Source organism: Papilio polytes, unplaced genomic scaffold (genome assembly GCF_000836215.1).
Source record: "Papilio polytes unplaced genomic scaffold, Ppol_1.0 DF821956.1, whole genome shotgun sequence".
Taxonomy (NCBI): Eukaryota; Metazoa; Arthropoda; class Insecta; order Lepidoptera; family Papilionidae; genus Papilio; species Papilio polytes.
The window spans coordinates 3,339,345-3,356,694 of NW_013527248.1; the positions used below are offsets into that span (position 1 = coordinate 3,339,345).

At 32.7% G+C, this 17,350-nt stretch overlaps 2 protein-coding genes across 3 annotated transcripts in view; one reads left to right on the forward strand and one right to left on the reverse strand.

Annotated features, from left to right (window-relative positions):
- The window catches only part of LOC106107574 (protein singed wings 2), a 13,406-nt gene extending 12,098 nt beyond the window's left edge, over nucleotides 1–1,308 (forward strand). The window contains exons 8-9 of one of the 2 annotated variants that reach the window (XM_013288455.1): nucleotides 156–356; nucleotides 906–1,308. In XM_013288455.1, coding sequence (XP_013143909.1) covers nucleotides 156–356; nucleotides 906–1,094 — 390 coding nt within the window. In that variant the 3' untranslated portion in view covers nucleotides 1,095–1,308. The remainder of the gene's footprint in view (nucleotides 1–155; nucleotides 357–905) is intronic. The other variant, XM_013288456.1, reaches the window with a different exon arrangement.
- Nucleotides 1,309–5,434: 4,126 nt separating this feature from the next.
- Nucleotides 5,435–9,033, reverse strand: LOC106107550 (THAP domain-containing protein 1-like). Its single transcript, XM_013288427.1, has 4 exons — nucleotides 8,839–9,033; nucleotides 7,886–8,064; nucleotides 7,210–7,383; nucleotides 5,435–6,554 (listed from the first exon to the last, which is right to left on the reverse strand). Exons 1-4 carry the CDS (start codon nucleotides 8,898–8,900, stop codon nucleotides 5,722–5,724), a joined length of 1,248 nt encoding a protein of 415 aa, XP_013143881.1. The 5' UTR covers nucleotides 8,901–9,033; the 3' UTR covers nucleotides 5,435–5,721.
- Nucleotides 9,034–17,350: the final 8,317 nt, after the last annotated feature.

Consider the following 17,350-nt stretch of genomic DNA (forward strand, 5'->3'; position numbering starts at 1 on the left):
AAAAAAAAAAAAAAAAAAAAAAAAAAAAAAACATACGGTCGAATTGAATACCTCCTTCTTTTGGGAAGTCGGTCAAAAATGTTTTACTTGTTAAATATTGTAATGTCATGTAAAAAAGTGTTTAGATTAATATTTAAATATTTGCTTTACCCAAGATTCCAGTGTACGCATTCGATAAGGCGATACAAGTCAACAATAATATAATGCACGTGATGTTGGGTCACAATCCTTGGCGGTGCGATTGTCACTTCATACCGAGGTTCCAAGCTTTGCTGCATAAATACAAGAGAGTGATACGCGATCAACATGACATTAGGTGTCCGAAGTCTGACGATAAAACGGTTTCACATGTACAGGTAACTAATTAGATAAATGTATGCCAATAACTTTAGACAATGGAATGCAAATGAATAAAGGCTTCCATATTTTGTTAAGTAGACAAGTCTTTTTGAAAATAACCCATTATTATATGTATTTTATTTATGTACAGTATATTATGTATGTACGTTATATAATTTCACACATAAGTTATTACACAGCTACACCGGTGGTGTGTCCACTTCTACTTCACTACACTCTACATAGTATTGTTACAACGCACCCGCGGACAAACCAATCATATGGTTTTTGCAGGGCTACATTTGTGTATATATTTAAATTGTATTTTGTATAATTTTAAATGTATAATAACTAGCTTTTGCCCGTGACTCCGCGTGATATTAAAAAAAAAATCAAAAATAAGTAGCCTGTGTGTTCTTCCCGACTATGCTCTACATCTATGCCAAATTTCATTCAGTTACGTTCAGCCGTTTAGGCTACAAACTCTTTCAAACATTCATTTCATAATATTAATATGATATGAAAATTCCGGTCAAAATTAAAACTATAAAAATATATTGTTTCAGATCAGCACAATATCATTAGGCCACGTGTGCAGTAAAGGAGAGCAAGTGGAGATGCCTATAAGTTATATTAACATAGTAAATTTAGTACTAATGGCTCTCATAATGTTAATTCTTGGGAGATTTCTTTACGATTGGCACACATTCAAGACGACGGGAAAATTACCTTGGCTATCATCGATATTACCTTAGATTATGTATAAAGAGTTTCATTTATGTTAAATGAAATCGGAATATAATGAAATTCTCATAAAGCTGTGGCTGAGAATATCTCTCGGATTTATTTACGCACAGAAAGGTTTTCCGTACGATAAATATTGTTGTTGGTTACCGAAGTGGATTGTTGCGTGAATTAGCAACTTTCGTTGTCTGTTAAAACTGAAATACGGTATAATGTATAGAATAAAAGTTGATTAAGTGTGACCTAAAATGTTGTTTATATTGTTCAGTTATCTATCTATACTATTATAATAAAGCGTAAACACACACTTCTTTATTACCTAAGATGTCAGCAATTACAGCATATTTTTGAACAATTCTTTATTTAATAAAAAGCCCTACACTTACGTCTTACTCTAACTTAGGGGGTAAATATTTTGTATAAAAACCCTAATGTGGGAAAGAGACCATAACTGCTAACATCGAGGGAGCAAGATTGCCATAGTAAGGTAATTGGTATTTTCACATTTGCAATTTATAATTTCATGCTGATGAAGCCGCACGGGAACAGCTAGTAACTTAATAAATGTGTTATGTTCGTATTACCTAAGTATTCCTTCTATTTGCAACATATTCATATTCATTCACTGGCTGTGAAATATTAACAAAATATTTTCTGGTTTCAGCTTATTAAGTAGTTGGTATTTTGGAGTACAACTACATTTCTTTACAGGTTTGCATGAACATTGTTTATTATTTTTTAATTACAGTCTAAAAACTAAAAACATAGCATAAGAGAGAGAAAATTTATTCGTTCTTGAGCAGTCCTGTAACATAATAATTTATTTGAAATTAAACTAATTAAATGAAATAATTCAACTTGAAGTTCAAGCTCTGTGCGATTGTCGATTGTTTCGCAGCCAATTCAACTGTTTAGTTGCACAACTAAAAATCGAGTAGTCTGCACTTCCATATAAGATCATAGGAATCAAAGCGCGACTAAACAGTTGTGCGATAGTTTAGTCAAAGTGTGTGTGTGTGTGTGTGTGTGCGCGCGCTCTAAGTTTAACCTTGACTTGTCGTATAAGGTGACTGCGACATAAATGGAAGGGACTAAGTGGTACTTCAATTTGTTAAATGATTTGTTCTGAGTAATTTGTTCAGACGAAACGGTTTGTACACACTTGTTAAATGCTACGCAATTTTCTATCAGAAAATATTCTTCAAATACGCAGTGCTAGAGTTGTTTGAAGTTGAATAACTGCTTGGAAACGAAATAAACACAGACTATTTTACGTTAGTATTTATAAGTAATGAATAAATGAGATTATTTTCATTTTAATTTGTAATTGCTATTCAAAATAATTGTATTAAATCCAACTTACAAGCAATTATTATTACATTCTCGGTATAACTTTATAATCGCAGATTAATAAAAGAGAACTCGTAAAAAAATGTTATGAAAACTCATTTATTTCGAGAAGACTATGCGATATGAATTACGAAGCTTCGTAAAAATTTGGGATAGCGATTAATTTTTTTACCGCTCTTCTAAAGAATTCTATTCGTCGTAGGATTGATTTCGATTTAATTTTAATATTGAAAAGCTGATTGCTTCTGTTTGATAAACGATAGCTTTACATTACTTGAATTGATAACGTTTGATCATAAACATACTTCTAGCGATACATGTTAACAGGATGTTATGCAAATATTAATACGAGGACTCACAAACAATATTCATCACAGTTTGTGATTGGTATTGTCTTATACTTAGTGTACTGTTGTCTTAGTAACTTTGTTTCATAAGCCTTTATAACTTGTAAATCCGCAATGGTGACTTCCTTCCCCCTATACTGTGATCTTCTTTAGTCTTTTTTTTATATTCGCATAAAATTATGAAAATTTTATTTTATTGTTTATATGTGTCAAATTATCAATTGCAAATGCACTTCAGGAAAAAATGCCTTGTTCTTTGCAATGAGACACACTTCGCCTTAACCTACAATTAATTAATTAGACAGCAATGAGTGGTGCAAACGAAGGGATTCTAATAGAAACCAGTCGTGTACCACTGACTTTTAGTCCAGATTATATTGCCCCGATTGTACATAATACTAGTATAGTATTGTAATATCAATTATATATTACAAGAATTACCTTGATTTAGTTTTTTTATGTTATAGCATTACGTTTAAACCGCAACATCTCTCGGGCTGGATGCGGTCCGAGCCCGCCCCTTCGCCATTCTGTATGTATTCGTTATACCATAATTCTTCTTTCATTTTTTTACATTAGAATTACTTTTCCACGATATCTTAAATAAACTCAAGTGTATGGTATTTCGTTGTTATTTTTATCCCGAACTATAAGTGGCAACCCAATGTGAGGCGGTACTTGAAAACATTTTTTTCTAGATAACTGATTTGACGACGCGGTTGGCTCATAAATTTTACCTATTATGTTCATACTTGAACTTTGAAGTATTTCGTATACTTACGCGAATGTGTGTTACGTTAAAGTACTTTTTTTGTGAAAATGACCTGTTACGAACTGTGCGTTATGATGGTGTTAACGCTGTCACGTGCTGCAAGTTCCGCTCCGGCTGTGGCTGGCGTTTAGTCTGCGGACATAGTTCTGCCTTTGTTTCCGGCATAGCGCACGCCCGACGAGCGTTTCGAGCGATAGTGATGCCATTTTTGCGAGTCAGGGCCACGCTCTACCGCTGCCGTCAATTCCAAGTGCAGCTGCGGCTTTGATGAACCAGAGGTGCAGATCATCGCAGATTTTGAAAACGTTACTAACTCACATGCAGCTATCCGCTGGACGGACAATGGTCAGTATCTTTCTTTGTAGTAGTGGTATGTTTTTTGTTCCTTCCTGTTTTTCGATTAGAATATCGTCATTAGACGACACGACAGAACGCTAGGTACACTCCTCACCGATGGCTGGCACTCAATAACCGTGCGGTTTTCGCGGAACTTTCTGCCCCGCACAGCCGCGTTGTGGAACAGTCTGTCCTTGGCGGTATTTTCAAACCAATACGACTTAGGGTCCTTCAAGAAGTGAGCTTACAATTACCTCAAAGGCCGGCAACGCATCTGTAATTCCTCTGGTGTTGCGGATGTCCATGGGCGTCGTTGACCACTTCTGTGTTCCCGTTGCTCGTTTGCCTTCTCTTACAAAAAAGAAGAATAACTTTCCCAGGAAATCTTATATAAACTCAAGTGTTCGAGTGGTATTTCGTTGTTACATTATATTATGTTAATCCTCAACTATAACGTTTTAATTAAACACTCGCAGCTATTCTATTCTCATTGAAGATTTACCTCGATAAATATATTTAATTATTCCTTTCTTTTGTTTAACGTATCTCATTGTTAGGACAATTTTCCTTTTGCTTATAGGTGTGTATTTGTTTTACCTTTTGAATGTATTTGGTATATTGGAAACGTGTTTTCTTGGAAGGTTTGAAGCTTCCCTTACGGTATTGTTAGAAGCTTTCGCTTTGTCTCTGGTTTCATACTTAGTTCAACATGTACAAGGTTATGAACGTGAAATTCAGGTTGCTTTATCATTGAAATATAAACTGAAATAGAGGTATCGATTGGCTTACTTATTAAGGGTGTGGTTTCGGTGAAATGGAATTTTCTTTCCGATAGCCTAAAGTGTAGGAGAACTCTAGGAATCTTTTCCTTTTTCAGTACGACAACTTAATAAAGTTTGTACCATGTTAAGGCGATATTATCCAGGTGTCTAAATATAAAATAGTAGAATGGATACGGTGGGTTTAACAGCTTACCTTTGTTAATTAATCTATTAGTAAAAACACCAGTCACCGATATTTCTTAACACTTAGTTAGACGACAGTTTTTTTTAAATAATGCGCGGTTCACACTTGGCGAGTGCAGTTGAACAGTTGCCATGGCCAGTCATAGATTGTGTGGACTCACTGGCACCAGTTAGCGTTTACACTGTACCAGTTGACAGTCCAGTTATAGATAGCTGACCGACTGTACTGGCCAAGTTTGCAGTATGCTTGAATTAACTACTTTAATAGCATTCAAAATGTTAAGAAAATAAGTGAAAGCTTATGTTTTTTACCGTTACTAGTGATCGAATATTAGTTAAATTGGACCATTATTCTTATTTTTTTAACAAAGCTTTATGCACTTTACAGTGTCAAATGTCAATTAACTTTATAAAGGGTTACAGTCTTCGCTTCATATATTAACATATCTTCGATATAAATAAATCTGTCTATACTATAAACAAAATAAATGAAACAAGTTTATTTTGAAAAGTTTTATTTATGTATTTGTACAAAATTACATAATTATTTATAACATTTATTATTACAAACGAAAAACTCTTGTTTTAAAATAAATTGTGAAGCTTAACTATTACATTATCTCGCTTGTCTTTGATATCATCTCTTTGAAAAATTAAAGAAACTTAAAGAAAAAGTCATTGAATTCGTAACCGTATATAAATAAATGTAAAAAAAATTTTTTCTTGATAGATTAGATTTTTTTTACTTCGGGTATTTTTATCGTCGTTTTAAGCATTGACATGATTCATTCTAGCTTTTATTAAAGTGGATTCAACGCGTGATTTTGTGTTCTCACTGTTATGTTCCTTTTTATCCTTTGATGTAAATTCACTTAGTGATTCGGTGCCATTGTTCCATTTCATCTAGAACTAAATTTAAATCACTATTTGATTCAGTGCCACTATTTTCATGTTCCGTTTCATCTAAAATTAAATCTAATTCAACGGGTGATTCAGTGCCACTATATTCATCATCTTCATCTAAACTTGATTCACTTCCACTATTTTCATGTTCCATTCCATCTTGGTGTGGATTCTCGTAAGGCGAGTCAGTGACACGCTTCGCCTTAACATGTTCCAAGCCATCTTGTATTGAAAGTACACTCACCACTCTTGGTGGGTCGATGGCACCGCTGTTATTCTTAATTGAATTTGCAGATTTCGCCTTTAAAGCACTTCGCCACGAACGTAACATACGTGGATGTGGTAATGCTAGATTAAATTTTTTCCTAACGAAATTATAAGCTTGTGGCGAAAGAGCATAGAGTGTTAATGAGAAAGATTTCAATTCTTTAGGATATCCTGCATGGCTTACATTGTCATCGGAATTTAAAAACATACGTTTGAATAAATGTGACTTTGCATCTTCTGTGTTTTTTAACATATCAACAAAAACATCACCGATTGCTGTTCTTTTTCTTAATTTTTTATTTGTATCTTTTAAATTAATTATATTCTTTTTTAAGCGTTTTACATGTTGAGATAATACTTTTATACGAGTACGTGCAACTTTCAAAGTATTTTGAATTCCTTCTATTACCTTTCGGGTTGATGTGGGGGTGTTTGTTTGATAACTATGATCATGACTGACATCACCCCATACTCGAGATATACCTTTGTTTGGTAAATTGTTCTGTTCCACTTTGCTGCATTTCGACATACCTACAAACAAATTTTATATGCATCAGCCATACAAATTATAAATCATACAATTATGGTTCCGTACAAATTTTACAAATAGGAAAGATTTGAGTGTTTACATTTAACAAATAAACTTGTCTTGATTTCAAAAATTATTTAAACATCAACAAGCTACATTATCATTGAGTAAAAAAGACTATATAGATTTTTAAATTCTGGTTTGAGAAATTACGAGCAAAAACTAGTACCACATATAAATATTCTAGTGAAATCATTATCTTTATTAGTCAGGCAAAAAGTATCAAACACTAGCTGTCACCTGTGACTCCGTCCATGCATAATTAAATTAAAAAGTAGCCTAAGTGTTCTTCCTATGTTACATATCTGTGCCAATTGGACAAATTTCATTGAGATCTTTCAAGCCATTTGGAAAATACCTTCTAAAAAATATTTATCAATGAAATAATATGTGTAATCTATACTAATATTATAAAGTTAAAAGATATGTATTTTTGTACATATTGAAATAACTCAAAACTACTGGTCCAATTTCAAAAATTCTTACACCATTAAAAAGCTATGTTATCAGTAACATAGACTTTATTTTTTGATTATATGCAGATGAATTCGTGAGCAACTACTAGTATTAATTAGTAGTAAAATAATTTAGACTAACATGAACAACTAGAATCATGGTTTTCTTCAATCTCCACTTTTATTTCGCTGCATAATTCATCATCAGTGAGGGGATCCTGTTCCATAGAGTTGTGGCTATTTGAACATGGTGACTTACGGCTTTTCTCAGTATCATCATTCTTAGAAGCATCTTTTTTATTCTTAGAAGCAGCCTCTGAAAACACATGGGAATAATAGTCATTAGTGATGGGTATAAAAGAATTTAATTTTTAAACTAGCCACACCATCATCATCTCCTTATCCTACTCCCGTAGGGTCGGCGCAACAGGTTTTTGTTCTCCACATAACTCTATCATACGTCATCTCAGTCATCACTCCCTTTTTGATCATGTCACCTTTTACACAATCCATCCATCTCTTTCTAGGGATGTACTCTTCCACACTCATAACTAACATTCTCCTTGTAACATGCGATTCATCCCTCCTCATAACATGCCCATACCATGCCCATACCATGCTAACCTTTTACTCCTAGCCTTCTCTACTATGGGGGCTACTCTCAAACTTCCTCTAATATACTCATTTCGTATCTTAAAACTAGCCATACCATTGTGTAGTAAATTCTGATACAATATGTATGATTATTTTATAGAATTGTATCTGCCAATTTATAAACAAGATTTTAAAAGCATTTTTATTACAATACATTCACTTACTTGTTTTAAAACGAAATATTGTTGGTATGCTATTATGTTTCAATAATGTGCGAGTCAAGTGTTTAGTAAAGCAATTAGCTGTGAAATGTTTAGAACAAATGCGATCATTGCTTGATGGATAAAAGTTTTCAAATTTCATATTTTTTAGCCACAGATGTAATCTCTCATCTTTTGGAAACCTGCAAATAACATTGCATGTATTTATACTATTATAATTATGCATAAACACACACTTCTTTGTCGTCTGATGTTGGCAATTACAGCATATTTTTGTATAATTCTTTTACTAATAAAAAGCCCTACACTTTCGTCACACTTTAGGCTATATATTTTCACGCCATTAAACTTAGGGGATAAATATTTTGGATAAAAACCCTAATGTGGGAAGGAGAACATAAGTTGCTGCCAACATTAAGAAAGTAAGATTGCCAAGGTTTGTCATGTCATGACATTTTGACGTTTGCTATTGATAATTTGACAAATGTAAACAATAAAGTAAAATTTTCATAATTTCATGCGGATGAAGCTGCAAGAGAACAGCTAGTTTTCAATAAAGAATATCATTAATCTTATTGGTATAGATTTACACTTGCAAACATTAACACTTCTAGATGGAGCATACGGAGAGCAAGTGAGGCATGTCAGGTCTCCCGAACTCTTTTTTGTAGTAATTTTTACCAGTTATTTAAATCTAATACATCTTTTTTATGTATATATTTCACTCCTTAGTTTTTAGAAAAGTCTGATAATATACACTTTTAACAAGAAATAAAAATTATAATGTAACAATGGTAAATATTGGCATGACAATAATGACATACGAAACAAACTTGTATTAAAATACTCCATCTAGAGGTAATATATCTATGTCCGTTGATATAACTGTTAATAAAAGCACAGTAAATACTAATTTAAATAACAACTCATCTTAAACTAGCCTACTACTAACTTACTTATGAAATGAGATCCCACTTCCTTTCTTGTAATGAGTTTTACAAAATATACAAGTAAACATTGTTGTTGAAGACGAAATAACAATAAGCAGCTTTTTTACATAAGTTTATGCACACTAATCTTACACATTAAAAACTTATAAATAGGAGAATAAACATTTGAACCAAAACGCCGAGAACTTTTGACACATTGATTATGTCAAAATTAGTTCTCGGAGAAATCAAGCGGGGGCGCTTCAAATCGGCACAAATACTGGCATGTATAATCCACTAGATACGTTACAAGCTATGGTATTTTATTCTTTCTTTATTTTAACTATTTTGGCGCTGTCAGTTGTTAATGGTAGGGGTGGTGAGGATTCGAACTGTTAACAGAGATAAATGAAATTAATATCTGAAAATAAATTAAAACACACCCAGTTAACTAGTTACATTCATTTACCGTATTAAACAATTAAAATAAACAACAGCGCCATCTGTAAACAGCTAATGCTACTACTACAACTCTATTTGTCCACTAAAATTTGGTTTAATTTACTAGAGGGAGTTTATCATGAAATGGGTTCGGCGGTAAATTATACTTTGGGTACATAAATGGCACTCGAAACTTTATATCTTTCTATTGATGTTGCAATCTATTAATCGGTAAAAAATTGTGAGAAAAATGTAAATATAGCTTATCTACCATTATCTAAAGGTACGTAATAAAAATGTCCAATATGACATATTTATTTTTATTGTGTTGCATAGTTTTGTTTGTAAATTAAATAACACACATAAAAATATATATAGACGAAATGAGTAGTTACATCCTTCCTTTAGGAAGTCGATCAAAAAGATATGCAAGGAATTTAGGCTTAATTTTATTTGATCGTCGCCTCTAATTTTGTATGAGAATTTTCACCAACTAATTTATATAACTTTAAAAACACTGAAGGAAAATAAAAACTGTACAGTGAAGAAAAGAAGAAATTGTTAATTGTTCTTTTTGCTTTTTCTATTAGATAAAAATTTATTAAAGTAAACTAGCGCTCTTCAAACAGAACGAACCAAGAATGTAGTAAGAAATGTTGGCAGCTTATAAAGAGAGTTATGAAATAAAAATGCTAACAATGTTTTGTGGAGGAAAATACTCTGTAAAAATATTTTGCCAGTGAAGTTGTAGGGGAAGTATTTAATACAACATATTGAATACGGACGCCAGTAATATGAACTTGCTTCCGTCATTGGAACTAAATCATTTGCTATTTCCGGATGAACATAAGAGGTTCAATTTAACGGCAAGAATACTTTATACTTCCGACTACACTTTTTAAACACTCATTTATTTCAAAGTTTTATTTCAAATATTATGTAAGGTTGCATTGTAATTGATGCATTAGAACGATTAAATACGCAGTCTTGTTTATTTTTAAAAATATATGTTTAATGTCGAAAATAGGCTTCCACTTTTATAAGTAGAATTTTGGTATGAGATAAGACAATGGGACAGCTTTAGTATAAAAGCGTTACCTCTATATCTATTATATATTCTATACTAATATTACAAATAGGAAAGATTTTTATTTTTGTGTGTACTTGATTCCCGTAAAAACTAATAGGCTGATTTTAAAAATTCTTTTACCGTTAGAAAGGTAGTTTATCTGTAAGTAACATAGGCTATACTTCATGCACCGCACCGGTGCGTTCCACCGGAGATCCCGGAGCCCCACCAGTAGCACTAGAGGATGGCCACCGAGGGGGTTTTAGTAGGTAAAACCCTACATAACCATATTCCAACCCGGAAACAAGGTATCTTTATTAAGAATTCCCCCGCGAAAAAAAAAAAAGGCTATACTTCATAATGATTTTTAAATTTTACGCAGACGAAGTCGCAAGCAACAGCTAGCATTGAATATGCATATAACCGTGGCTCTGTAACATTTGTGCATAACGATATTGTTAACTTTACCTACCAACGTTCTTCCTGAAAAAAATAAAAACGTTACAGATTTAGAAATACTGCGCCGTTATGAGCAGATATTTTTGTTTCGAATTCTGTATATTTTCCATTGACTAGTAATTGGAAGTAATTGAATTTCAATTTAAACATACATATACAAACTTTTTAGTTAAAAGCGGACAGTCCCGAACAAAAGGAGCTAATCGAAAACTGCGATGAAACAAAGGCACTTTGCTCACATAGCGTTTGCAATTTATTTCTTTTGCTTTTATTTTCCATTCCCGTTAGACTGGACGTGCATTGAATATTGGTGGGGGTTGGAATTTTTTTTACAGAATATTCAATATACTTGGTTGTATTGAAATACTAAATTTCGTAGATAAAGTTATGAAAGAATGTACTAGAAAGTTGAAGCACATACTATACTTATAATTCTTATTTACACTACTTACTTACGCTTAATATTCACTGTGGGAGTCCCTTAATGAATCTTTAGTACGAGAAATCTACACTAAGGGGCTGTTCACACTTGATGATCTTCAGATCATGTCTAAAATTCACTATTCACTAACAGAGTAAGATCATAGAGCTGTTTAGATAGATATGCATGTACTGAATGTGCTATGTACAGGAAAAAACATATAGAAATATTATTGTGCAAGAGAAAGTTGAAATATATTTGATGTTTTCTTTGCGTGAAGGCTGTCTCATATAATTGAATTGTTTCCTTGACGTCTGACGCGATGTCAACGAAATAAAAGCTCTACTTGGTACTTGTGTTCCAGATTTCACGGAACAAATAATTCTTATTATTATGAGAGAATAACAACATTTTGTTATCATTATCATACTTGTTAATTGTGCATAACTATATGTACCACGCTTACAGATATAACCTACAAAGTAACCATAGAAAACATACTGTTTAATTTTTTCAAAAATAACAAAACCGTTACAAATATTTTTTTAATGCGCATTATCAATTTTCATACTGTTTTCTACGACATAACGCCCGTAACTCAGAAGGGTAGGCAGCCACAGACCTCTTTTGAACCGTCTTAACAAAGCACTCTCGCTTCTTATACATACGTCTAGGCATATATGCCAGTTGGTTTCAAATGCTCTTTATCTAACACTTGTATACTTCATCAAACATAATGGATTAAAATTGCAATCTTGTATAGTTAAATAACTCAATGAGTTCTAAGGTCCTTCAAGAAGCGAGAATATCACCTTCTCGAAGTTCGGCAACGCATATGCACTTCTTCTGGACCATTGGCGTCGATGAACTTCTTGGTGTTTACAAAGATCGTTTGCCTTTATCTTAAAAAAAATATCTTGATAGCTTGATAAATGCATCATTATGTATTAGTATTGAATAAAATGTTTCTTCCAGATTTACGTGACAGGGAGACAAAATGTACGTCAATTTATAAACGTTTCGTTCGCTGAACGTAAATGATGACAATATGGAGGGCGATGCGTCAGCCTGGGACGAGCAATGGCGACATCAGTAGCTATATAACTAGTTGAATTATTTTCAGTTAAACATATAACAGGTATGGTATTAAAAATTTGAAATCTGGAAGTGCCCGGCTTAGCAGGTAAAAGTCAAGTGTTGCGTCTAATAATGATATTGCAGTGTATGGCAACACTGATGTCTACTGTCATGGCGTCATGCAAGCAGCAGCAGCAGTCTTATCCGAGTGATCGATTGGAGCGGACGTCACCGGCATGCAACACAGATATATGCGAATAAATCATCTTATAAGTAGAGAACTAGAAAATTCGGCTAAGGTCTTTAGGTAATCTTTTACTCTAAACGACAGTCAAGGATCTTAGAAAAGTGTTTTTTTTTAATTTCTTAGCAACGTTTTTTTATGTATTTCATAAATACGTTTAAATAAATAATAAAGGACCACGTTTGATAAAATACAAGCTGTTGTTGCGGATTAAATCACGTGTTAGTTATGCCCTAATTCCACTAAATTGTTATACGCTTCTAGTTTGCGGCGTTAATTAAAGGAAAGTGTCAGCACAACAAGCTATCTCGACCATTTGGTATGAGCATACATACTAATATATCTTGATACAGATTTATTTAACATCCAACTTGTCCTTGTGACGATAAATAAATAACTACTTTCACAAATAATAAAATACTAGCTTTTACTCGCGATTTTAGTCCGCGTGAAATAAAAAAATAATAAAAAATAGCCTTACTTTCTCACAGATAAATTACCTTTCTAACAGTGAAAGAATTTTTAAAATCGGCCCAGTAGTTTTTGTATTTCAATACATACAAAAATACAAATCTTTCCTCTTTATAATATCAGTATAGATAACAGTAGAATTGCTAAGATAAAATAAGCAATATTTTTCTTTAAATCTGAAATATGTATTTACCATTAGTAAAATTAAAGCGGCCAAACCCTAGTAAGTAGGCATTGTATGCAATAGCCGTTGTTTTGTAAATGCTAAAATTTAATAGGTCGTAAACAGCGAGACGAGCGTAAAAAGTGCAATTTTATCCAATGGCTGGACATCACCCTAGTGGACCAGATAAAAGTTAATTTACCGAAGCTTAGCGTTTTACGAGAATACTTTATGTACATTAGTATCATAAAAACAATAGCTTCGTGGCTACTAATATCAGAAATCATACAATTTTGTGTGTGATTTTGAATTAAAAAACACATGTAGCCGACATTTTTTCTATTTAACGGTTTTACAATAAAAGCGCCTGCCTGTGATACAAGACAATAGTTTTGATCGATAAATGGTTGGCGCTAGCTTACTAAAGACCAATACAGGATAAATACTTTATTTACCAGTTTCCCAGCTACGTTTAAATGTTCGTTAGTGGTTCGATAACATCATGAAATCTGTTTCCGAACTACGTAACATAACTTTTACATCGTCGAAACATAGCTAACCTAACACTTATTAATCATTAGGTAAAATAAATGTAAACTTCAGATACCCAGCATTAGTACGTTACCCTTTTGCGAACGGTCAATACGTAGCAATGATCATTCAATTCTTCCAAAGTGAACGAGAAAGTATGATAATGATTACATTCAAATACCTACGCATTTGCAAGAGAAATCTGAACACATTAGGGAATAGTTTCATAAATGGAATACCGTTTCATTCATCATTCTTTTTACTTTGAGAGAAGTTTGCGACGTCGCGGAACAGAAGTCATCTCGTGGGAACATTACGATATCGTAAAAATGTATAAGTGACAGAAATGTAAGTGAAATGAAGCTTTTAGAAAAAAACCTTTTACTATACTATATTTTGTAAATGATTTAAGATTGTCTTTAAGATGCGTGAGTTTTTGTAGTTTCTTGTGGGTCTTTACCCAGACGGGTAAATAGACGTGGGCAAATCATCATTGAATTAGTTCAAATGGGCAGATCACAGGATAACTGTTGAGCTACAACTCAACGACTAAAATAGCAACTTACGAGTCAAGTGATTGTACTATAAATATGTGAGCTGTCTGATGACTTACTGTTCGTATCTCGAAATGCATATCATAACTATGCAGGTAATTGTGCCGAGCTGTGAGCGGTTCATTGATCCTTTACATATGAACCGTAAGCTGATCTGCAGGTCACCAATTTACCCGTGATTCAGTTACTCGTGACTACTGTAAACAAACGCTAACCTTGTATGGATTTTTATTCACGTCAGTTTAAAACATAATAAATCATGACGAACAGAAGAAAATATAAATGTGTCGGTGGGAAATACATTGCGACTCTACTTTTTACATTATATAAAAATATCACGTCTATTTAAAAACGGGTTTATATTTATCAGGACAGGAAATAATATTTTAAATCCTATAAAATGAATCGACTCGCTCAACCACTAGAATATCGTGATTGTTTTTCTGCATTAAAATGTTTCATTGTATGCAATAAACGAGTTTTATTCTCAGTTATTTGATTTTTATCAATAAAATTTTCAGTTTTGATTATTTATTTACGATTTCTAATTGACTGACAGTTTGCTTTAATTTACTATAATAAAAGATATAGTCTTAAAATCTGTACTCTTCCAACGACTTTTGATAGATCGAGGTCATTTATTCATAGTCTTATTTGAATTATACATCAAATTGAAGAAGTCATTAAATCGTAAACAGCTACTTAAAATAACAGCTTTGAAGAGGTTCTTTATGCTGTTACGTAGCACTTAAAATTTAAGTCTTATTCAGAGACTCTCTGTAAACAACTCATATTAACTTTATTTAAGCAGCATAGGTGACTTTACGAAGACTTCTTAAAGTAAAGCTACATAAACAACCGCGGATTGCATGAACATTTAATCTAGTTATATCCAACTTGAAACATAAAATGGTACGGCGTTAGTTCAGTAATTCCACTAGTCTTTAAAACGACAAGCATTAAAGTTTATTTTAACTTCTTGGACTTACTTACAATGTTGTCCGGTAAGAATGGAGGATCTGGATGTATATAAAACAAATTAATAACAATTGAAAGCAAATATGTATGGATTTTATACTGAAATCTGAAGCTGAAGGAGATTGTAACAAAGTGACAAGATTTAGGGCCTGTCCCACCACTGGCTGATAAGGGCCAGATAACTTAAAAATGATGTCACTGTCAGATAACTTTTTTCACGTTGGATTGTAATCAGACAATTTACAATTTGGTGGGACAAGCCTTAAATCTATACTTCTATACTTAGTGTTATAAAGACGAAAGATTTGTATTTTTGGTTTTTGTATGTATTGAAATAACTCAAAAAATACTGGACTGATTTCAAAAATTCTTGCACCATTAAAAAGCTATGTTATCTCTGAGTAACATAGGCTATATATTTACTATTTTTCTTTTATTTACTGCTGGCAAAGTCGCGAGCAACAGCTATAATTAATTACTTTACTAATTAATTAATTCACTAGCCTATGTGTTCTTCCAGACTATGTCCTACATCTGTGTCAAATTCAGCGAGATTCGTTAAGCCTTTTTGAGACACATAGTAACAAACATCCCAACATTCGCATATATAATATTAGTAAGTAAGATGAACGAGTGAATCAGGAAAAATCTTAACCAAATTGTTATACATCATGAATTTTCTGTTTAACAAAAATAAATAACGTTATTTTCGACATAACGTGAGATTTACGAAAGGAAAAACTCCATCTTTGGTATATTTTATCCCGTCCCTTATCATACATTATCAATCAATGTGATTACATTAACATGTACCCCATTTTCTGGGCTGCGCCTAATACCTCGCACTCGGTGATATATGAAGCACGGTTGGCATTTTACTTAATACCCTACGAGAGCTAGCAATTAATTAAGAGCCACCCTCCTCTAAGCAGGTATCGTTTACAAAATCACTTACGTTCATTAGGCGACACAAATTTAGAATACTTAACTAGTAGTCGCTTTCATTATATAGCTATTTCTTTTATCTCTTTATAGAGTAGAAAATAGTCTATAATATCTCGTACTTGGAATCGTTTAACATACAATACTGAGAAGAATTTTAAACAATTCTCATATCATAAGCACCGTTTTTAATTTGATAGAAGTCAACATTTGAAAATGGAATTAGAATTTAACCATGACCTTATTCAGTTTCGAAATCAATCTCTTAACTGTCCCTTAGTGCAGATTTAAAAATTTTAATTAATCTGAATGCAGCAGAAAAATAAAGGCTAGGGCAAGGTTTGACTAACTTAGCCAGTTTCTTCGATTTTTTATACATTTACTATTTTTGTAAATATAATTGTAATGTAATGATTCTAAAAGTTTTGTGTTTACCCAAAATGTGTATAAAACGAGAGAATTTGTAGTATAAAATATAAAGCGAATACGACATAAATTAAATTAATTAATAGTGCTGAGACGGGACACCTGTGGACTAGACAACTGAAATGTGTCCGTGTCGTCGCAAACCGTACACTATTGTACATTTTATATGTTATGAAAAGTCTAATCTATCTATTTATACTAATATAATAAAGCGTAAATACACATTTCTTTGTTGCTTAAGATGTCAGCAATTACAGCATATTTTTGAATAACTCTTTCTTTTAATAAAAAGCCCTACTTACGTCACACTTTAGCCTATATATTTTCACGCCATTATACTTAGGGGTAAATATTTTGGATAAAAATCCTAATGTGGGGAAGAGACCATAAGTTGCTGCCAACATCAAGGAAGCAAGGTTGCCATGGTTTGACATCATGTCATGTCTTTGACATTTGCAATTGATAATTAAGGTAAACAATAAAATAATTTTATGCGGATGAAGTCGAATGGGAACAGCTAGTATTAAATATTATAATATAAAACTTGCTCTTTTAATTTTTTCGTAAAGCTTAACGTTTTTAAAAGAGGACGCGTGATGTGTCGGAGAGACAAAGTACAGACTAAATTAAATTGTCTAAGACTAAGTAAAGTTTTCATTTTAGAACTCTGTAACGTTAAAGGAGGGATGAATCGCATATAACAAGAAGGACCTTAGTTATGAGTGTGGATACACCGGTAGCGGTAGGTCTAGAAAGAGATGGA